The 8,177-nt window shown below is 36.0% G+C and overlaps 1 protein-coding gene across 2 annotated transcripts; it reads right to left on the reverse strand.

The window, feature by feature from the left end:
* Window positions 1-4,921: 4,921 nt before the first annotated feature.
* On the reverse strand, window positions 4,922-8,177 carry vgll3 (vestigial-like family member 3). 2 transcript variants are annotated; one of them, XM_083538168.1, is made up of 4 exons: window positions 7,836-8,177; window positions 6,861-7,182; window positions 6,224-6,721; window positions 4,922-6,051 (listed from the first exon to the last, which is right to left on the reverse strand). In XM_083538168.1, exons 1-4 carry the CDS (start codon window positions 7,944-7,946, stop codon window positions 6,014-6,016), a joined length of 969 nt encoding a protein of 322 aa, XP_083394294.1. In that variant the 5' UTR covers window positions 7,947-8,177; the 3' UTR covers window positions 4,922-6,013. The 2 variants fall into 2 exon arrangements, with proteins under 2 accessions (XP_083394294.1, XP_083394293.1); XM_083538167.1 differs by having other exon boundaries at window positions 4,922-6,054.

An 8,177-nucleotide genomic window follows, 5' to 3' on the forward strand; every position in this document is an offset into this window, starting at 1 on the left:
AGAGAAATGCATGCTTGTTCCCACCTGCTCCTGCTGTAGTCCATCTATTAACAGGCCAGACTTTGTTTAGACATGACTAGTGGAAGTTGAAGTGGCAGCCTTCTAATGAATCTCTTCCTCTCATCAGATGACCACGGGGCCCAGCGATTAGCACCACTAATGAAAATATTTGGCATGTTCAGACTATATCCAGATCACTCTCCTACACTCAGACATGTAACTCAGAATCTAAAGACATTACTGGAGTTTGCTTTTTTTCTTTTTATCTTTGTTGTTGTTATATTTGACATGTTATATCCATAATAAATGACACATAAGATTTAGAACAAATAAGAAGGAGTTTTGCTTCTAGTGAGTATTGTTTTTTCTAATGGCTCATTTGTCGAATTAAATTAATGTCAGTAATAAAAAACAAAGTTTTACTGGGTGAAGTGGCCAAAACATTCATTTGTGTGCTTTTGCTGCTGTGATTCAATGTATCTCACACAAAATCCTTAGTACAATCATGGGAATTTTAGGAAAACCTCAGGATATTTATTAAACTTACAGATTTAACTAAATTATTGTATAATTTTTATATGTCATAAAATGTAATGTTTAATTAATACATTTTCAAAATGTTTTGAGACAGAACTGGGTTTTTTTTGCACTTTCTTTTAAAATGAAGTATGAGATACACATTAAGGTGCATCATATTTATGTGGAAAAAACATAAATATGATAATAGAAATATATAAAACTATAAATATTTAATTCAAACTGGTATATTTGCTAATTTAAATAATACTGGAAAAAAATATAAACAGTGCAATATTTGAAAGGACCATGCCACATGCTCACAGATTGTATAGAATTTTTATAACAATTGTTTTATTATCGTACGTCATTACATTTTTTAGTTTATTTGTAGATCCTGACTGCACTAGGCTATCCTCTATCCTGCAATAATAAATAGTTGATAATATCATTAGGCTTTTATTGCTTAACATAAAATTGAGGAAGCTAAAGTGTCAGTAAATGCAAGGAATGCACTTTCATTACACAGTGGGTGGGCAAGTGCTCTGCAGGTGGAGGGAACAGACATGCTGATAGGATATTCCTAATTCCTAACATTATAAACACTCATCAGTGTTGACCTAAACAAGTATTTCAAGTCATGCTTTGTTTTGAATGATGGCTCTGTCATTTGTCATTTTTTCAAGCAACCACCTGCTTTTACTATTATTGTAATAGTGATCTGTAATTGTTTGTGTGTTTTCCTTTAATCTAAAAGCCAAATAAGTGAAGTGTGTATAGCCTAATCCCAAGATATTTTGTACATGGCTAAGTATATTTTAATCAATAAAAAATACAAATACAAATTGTAGAAAGCTAAAAAGGCATGTAACAAGTACACATATAATAATGAAAGCATGTGACAGCTTCAGTTAAATGACTTGCTCAGGTTAGCCCAACTTACAAGTGTGTTAACTTTTTTTGGGCTAAAGATAATGGGCCATGCCTTTGATATTCAAACAGAACCACAGTGCAGTGTTTTATTCTCTAGTGCCTTGCACGAGGAAAGCAAATTAGTCAAAATTATTCCACTAAATTAGAAGAGAAATTGGCCTGTAGATGTTAGTGAGCAGCTCAAGCTATAGGTTTAGGCTGACTTTATAACTGCCATATGGTCTTGTACATTCCTGAAAGCAGAGGTGTGCCAAAGGGGTGTAATGAAATAGGGGTGGCTGTGTTTGTGCTGTTTCACATTCAGACAGCTGGTGTTGTGTTGGTGATTGTTACACTAATCATCTGCTCAATTACGCAGGAATGGTGCTGAGAGATGAGGGAAGGCTCCACTCTGTCCTCCGAGCACTCCAGATCACCTTCTTGGAAAGAAAAAATCTTTCTCCAGGTTTAAATATTATTATATTCAATGAAAAATAATGCTCTTTCCTATACAGTAATATATATGTGTAGTGTTCTTTTATTAAGCTGGGGGATTTTGCTGGTGCGCTAACTGTTAAAAGTCTGCAGTTCAAATGCTGTTTTGGATATGTACAATATGTTTTTACATATCCAATGCTAAACCAAATTATCTGAGAAATAGCGATATGCAATTTTTATTATTTATTATTGTAATATTTAACTAATGGTTTATTTTTTTTGGAAGAAAATTGTAAACAGTGCATTTGTTTCTTCTTGCTGTCCTTTGAACAATATTATTTTCCTTTTAAGTTTTGATCAAGAGCTCTTTATATTGAGTCTATCAATCTTGTGGGGATAACACTGTGACCATGAAGATTTCTTTTAAACTGTGTCTTTCACTTTTAATATTTGGCTTATACAATACATTTCATTGAGCATTAGGTTTCTGGTTTCTTTTTATCTAAGTCTGTGAGCATTCTGCCATTCATAAATGTCATATTATGGCCTTTAAAGATCTACAATTTTGTGATTACATTATCCATTTCTAATTCGTGATTTAAAATCTTGAACATTTCTAATTGGTTGGTCATGTGTTGATTGTAAGTTCTGCCATTCAAACCCATTACATTACCTTTTTTTCTCTTGCTTTCATTATTTTGTTTACTTTTAAGGTGTTGTTTCTTCTCAACACTGATATTATAAAATCTTATAAATATACAACAAAAGAAATAAAATAAAATAATTTTATCTTTTATCATCAGCAAAATTGACGACAACAATATAGTTGTTTTTTTTAATCCCCACAGGAAGTAGCAGAGCCATTTTAGGCAACATCCTGCCATGGCACTGTCAACTGTCTGGTTTGGAAGTGCCTGCGGTGTGTCCAAAGGATACCGGTAGGAGCCCATAGTGAATTAGCATATAAGTGCATTACATGTTAATGCAGGGGCTACAAGCTGAGTACTTTGATTTCTATGCTCCAAGCAGGAGCTGCATTTTTCCAATGGTTGGTTTCCTGAGGGAGGGACTGTGCCTGGAGAGCTGGCTGGGGGAGAAAGCTAGGTTCCTTGTATTCTGCTAAGAAAGCACTGGAGAAAGTAGAGTGTTCTTTCCACCAAGCTGTCAAACTCATCAGTCATCGGTGATTACAAACCCAGTTAATTAAAAGTATAAAATATTGTTTTGATGAGGCAGGTGTGACTACTTAATACACATGCACCTTATACTGTATACTCATTACAATCAAATTCATTCTTTTCTTAATATTTGTAAAACAAATTTTGCAAACAAAGTGAAAGCATTGGCCTTTAATTAAGAATATTATTATAATCAAGTACATCCTTGCTGGCCCTCAATTGAGTTTGTACATTAACCATCAAACATGTAGCAGTACCACACATGAACTAATTACCATCTGTATACCACTGATGAACAGCAAATAGAGTTATGGATATGGATTTATGGAGAGTTGTGGATATTCAAGTAGAGTATGATTCACTGTAGATGGAAAATCTCTGTACTTCTCATTTATCAGCTTAATTTCTGTCTGGGCCACTTTAAAGAGCTCTCTTCCTGCACCTGATCACAGGCCTTCTGTTCTCAGGACTTGGATAACTGAGAGTGGCAATTAGAAAGTGCTTCAGGTTACTCTATATTGAGTGGCCATGTTCATCCACTAGAGCTTATATTTGAAGACATTATTTCAATGATGGACATAGCAATATTCTTTCATTCACAAAACAAACATTTAGGAATGACAGACACTGGTAAAACAAGTTAAATTATTGTTATAGCTAAGGTAGAAATACACCTTTACATTGTAATACAACACAGTTTCACGGCATTTTGTGATATAGTAACAAATATTTATTGATTCGTGTTAATGGACACAAATTTCCCTTTTTTTTCATGTCACTCAGCACGATTGCCTTGGTCTGGCTTCGAATCCATAGCAACGGAGGCAGAGGATCATGGGTAGTGCTGACAAAAATACTAAAGGTCATTATTTTTTCCCCATTTTTATAAGAGAATAAGACAGAAAATATATGGTTAGGGTAAGGGTAAGGGTTAGGTTTATACTGTAATAAATGTGTGCGTCTAATTAATGCAGGCTCCCATGAGGATAAGCGGGAGAATATATTTACTGAATTTTGACTCGAAGGAACCACCGATGACAGTTTCTAATAGCCAGTAGCTTACAGAATATAAAGCAATAAAACCAAGGATAAAATCTCCTGCTTAAATGTTGAGTAGCGGTAACAAACGAGAAAAAAAACAATACAGTGTCTGTGGTATCCAGTGGCAGAAAAAAAATATTCATTATTGAAATACATTACATAAAAAGTTGTTCTCAGTGTCATGAAAAAAGAGGGAAATTCGTGTCTATGCACACGAATCAATATTTTACATTTTGTGACTATATCGTGAAATGTAGTGAGCCTGGGCTGTGTAATAACATTAAGTTCCTTTAGCATAGCCCAGATTTGAATGCAATAATCATTACAAACATATGTGTTAAACTTCTATAACATACTGTTTTGGCTAAATCTCAGTTTTACTCATGCAGAAAATGTATTTTTTATGAGGAGACAGAATGACAGGTTTAATCCCCAGAGAGTAAAATGTCAAAGTTTAATCGTACAGTTTCTGGTTGGTCCTGACACCTGGTCAGAAATTTCACTACCAGATGATGTCATTTGATGATCTCTTTCCCAACATATCCAGCACTGACCCAACAGCTGGCTGAAAATAATACACTTTCTGGCATTGGTCTCCAATCAAAAATATTTCAAGTTGTAGTTTTCCAAAATCATGTACAATTTCACACCAGAGTACATACTGCACAGTCTTTGCATTCTTGAGCTGAATTTAGGGTAATTTTTTATGTATTTATCTGGTGTATATGATGCTGCATTTAATCATGGTGTTTGTTGTGGGGATGTGCTGTCTGTTAAAACTAACATTTGCTCAATTGATTTGGTTGTAACAGAAAACGCATCACAACATTAATATAAATTTAATTATTTAATTAATATAAATTACAATTAAGATATCATGTCAAATATAGTGTTGTTTTTAAGAATACTGCCAACTTTAGAAAGCAGGGTCAGTGGCTTGGTGGAAGTGGGGTTGTCCTGTGAATTTGAATGGAATGACACCATCTCTTCTGGGATTCTTAGTCCTCTCAGTGTTTTCCCAAAATTGGTCAAAAGCCTATCATTGGTCTACAATACACCCAAAGCACTTCTGCTATCAACATGTGTTATTAATTGTCCTTAAGTTATACATTCACTGATATAAAGGAAAAAAAAACACTTTGGTGTAACATAATGAGATCTAGTTAATAGATGCAACATAGCATCCAGTCAACAAAGCAAATTTGCCAATACAACTTAGCAATTTATTCAGCATTTAGCAATAAAAACACTTACATTCTTATTCAAAAGTCAAAACACTGCAACATAACACTTTGGTAGAAACAATTTGCACAAATTCTTTACAGAACTGTCAAATCTGTAGATCACAAGACCATAGACAAAATATATTAAAGTAAAACATCTTTTTGAACAAGGCTGCTACTCAAATATTCACATATTTATAGCCACATTAACACAAAACTGGCCTTCATTTGCAACGAGACAGGCAGTTCTTTTAACAAAACCAGTGGTATGTGCTTATACTTCTGTTCCTGATCACAAACCACTAAACAGGAAATGTTCAACATGGTTTACAAAAAGGAGGAAAAATATACCTCTTAAGACTTTGATACATTTGTGACTCTTCCTTCATTTAAGTTCCTTTTGTGAGAGCTGTTTGAAAGCCCAGGTTGCAACAGAACTCTTGCTGAATTCATTAACACCTCGTTCTTCGCATCATACACAAACTTGGACAAACGTCTGCATTTACAGAAAGTTGAGTTTCTCCAAGTTTATTGTTATGCTTGTCTAATGGAGGGAGTCAAAGTTTCCTTTCCTGAGTCGCCTCCCAGGAAATCTGAAAGCTTTCCAGAGAGAGATTCCACAGTGAGACTCTGGCCCATCTCACACTGCTCATGTCAGCGCTGCTCAACTCCAAGGCTGTGTGTCACAGGCTGGCTTTCTCTGTTTCAAAACCAGACACTGGCTTTCGCTTTGTCCTGTTCCACTGCTGTCAGAAAGAAATAACTTATTTAAAAATATATAATTTCAGATATTGCATATATTTTGGAAATCTATATAGGATGCATTGTTGTTAATGGTTATAACAGGACCACAGTTACAGAGCCTATTAGCTCTATTAATCAGCCTATACATGTATTATATTTTCTTTTTCCTACCTGTGTCATATATATCTACAGAACCATGGAAGGTTGTTGGCCAGCTAGAAGCCGCAGGCTCCAGCTCTGTCTTGATTCCTTCTGTATTAGAAGAGGAAGGGCTACTCGATGCCCTCATGCCTGGCAACAGAAGGGCGCTGAAGCGATGGTCCAGAGCACTGCTGTGGCTGTGATGGAGCATGGGATGGGCATGAGAGTGGGGATGATGGTGGCGTGGGTGCATATGAGGGTACATGTCATGGACATGATGGTGCCCGGTGCTGCTTTGGCCACTCAGGCCATACGGCCATGAGTCACTGAGAGCTGAATGAGGGGGCAGGCCAGGCTGGGTCAGGCTATGGCCACTCCAAATTCCAGTGTCTGCTGTGTGGAAGGCAGCAGCTGCAGGAAAATCACTATGAACGGAGGGGATGCAGGAGTTGGTCTGAGATGGGTAACTACTGTTCCATAACGATGTGGGCAAAGAACCACTTTGACCATCGCAGAGAGAAGCGGTGTCTGAAAATGGCAAACATACAAAACCATTATTAAAATATTAATAATTTTTGTGTGTTATGTAGCAATACAATAGATCTCTATGTAATATTAAAACATCCTCAAAATCTGATGGCGTAACTGTCATCCTGGCTCAAGTTACCTTTCCAAAGTCCTCCAGATGCCAGCTTAATGCTCTTGGTGTCATTACTGAAGGCACTAGTTTGGCTGAGGGCACGGGAGAAGTGCTCGTCCACCACATCGCCAATGTCCCCACGGAAATATGTGAAGAGCACACACCTGGAGCTCAAGTACTCTGTTTCAGCTGGTTGTGAATCCTTAGCTCTCACCTCCTCCTCACCACACCGCTCATCATCTCTTTGCAACTCAGCCTCTGGTCTGGGCTTCTCAGATTGTTTACTCTGGGCGCAGTGCGCAGGCAAGTCAACAAAGTCCTGCATCCTGCTATATGCACTGAACTTTTTCTGCAGAGCAACAAAAAACAGAGATTGCATAAGACATTGTGTTTTTAATGTATATATTGCAAATACATCCTGTATACAATATTATATATATATATATATATATATATATATATATATATATATATATATATATATATATATATATATATATATATATATATATAACTGTAAAATCCATTTACAGTAAAATCCATTTACTGCTGATGCACTTTTTTTAAAATAAAAATCTTTTTTTTAATGGTTTTTGAGTTATGTATGACTAGCCATCTCAAGCTCTTAGTATAAAGGGTTTTGCATTTAGAGTTAACTGCAGAAATAAGAATAAATGTAGATTAAAATGTGTTCTGATTTTTTCTCTGATTTAAAGACATGATCAGCTTGATCAAGCTGACACAGAAGTGACAGTTATCTCATATGATTAAGTACCTATTAGTCATAAACTGCAATTGTAATATTCAGAGAATCAATAACTCACCACACGTCTATAAAAAAAATCACTGAATTGGTTATAGCAGCATAACCACTATCCTCCACTACTAAATAACAGTGAAAGCAAAAAGCAGGTTCATCTCAGTGAAAGGACAGTAAAAAAACAAACAGACAAAAAAACCCCCACAATATTTAGATAAGAATGCATAAATAAGGGATCGTACCTGCTGCTGTTGATGGTGATGGTAATATGCTGCTTTATAAGCTGCTGCAGCGGTCGCTGGCAAGTAATGATGAGCTCCATAATTTTGATACATAACATCCAGGCAGCTCATGGCAGAAGGCTGTCAGTAATCTCGATAGAGTTTCAGAGGGGAAAAAAAGCAAAGCGGCCGTGGCTGGCTCCTCAATGACGAATAAATGCTGGTGTCATCACGGCTTTCTTTATAAACCTGAGCGTCAACAAAAGCGCTGCAGTGTGTAAAGACAAAAATTTACATACAAAAAGTGTTCCCAATTGAGGATTCACCACCTACAGCTCGTAGATCAAAATAGAGGAACGAACC

This window comes from Silurus aristotelis (assembly GCF_946808225.1).
Source record: "Silurus aristotelis genome assembly, chromosome: 3".
Taxonomy (NCBI): domain Eukaryota; kingdom Metazoa; phylum Chordata; class Actinopteri; order Siluriformes; family Siluridae; genus Silurus; species Silurus aristotelis.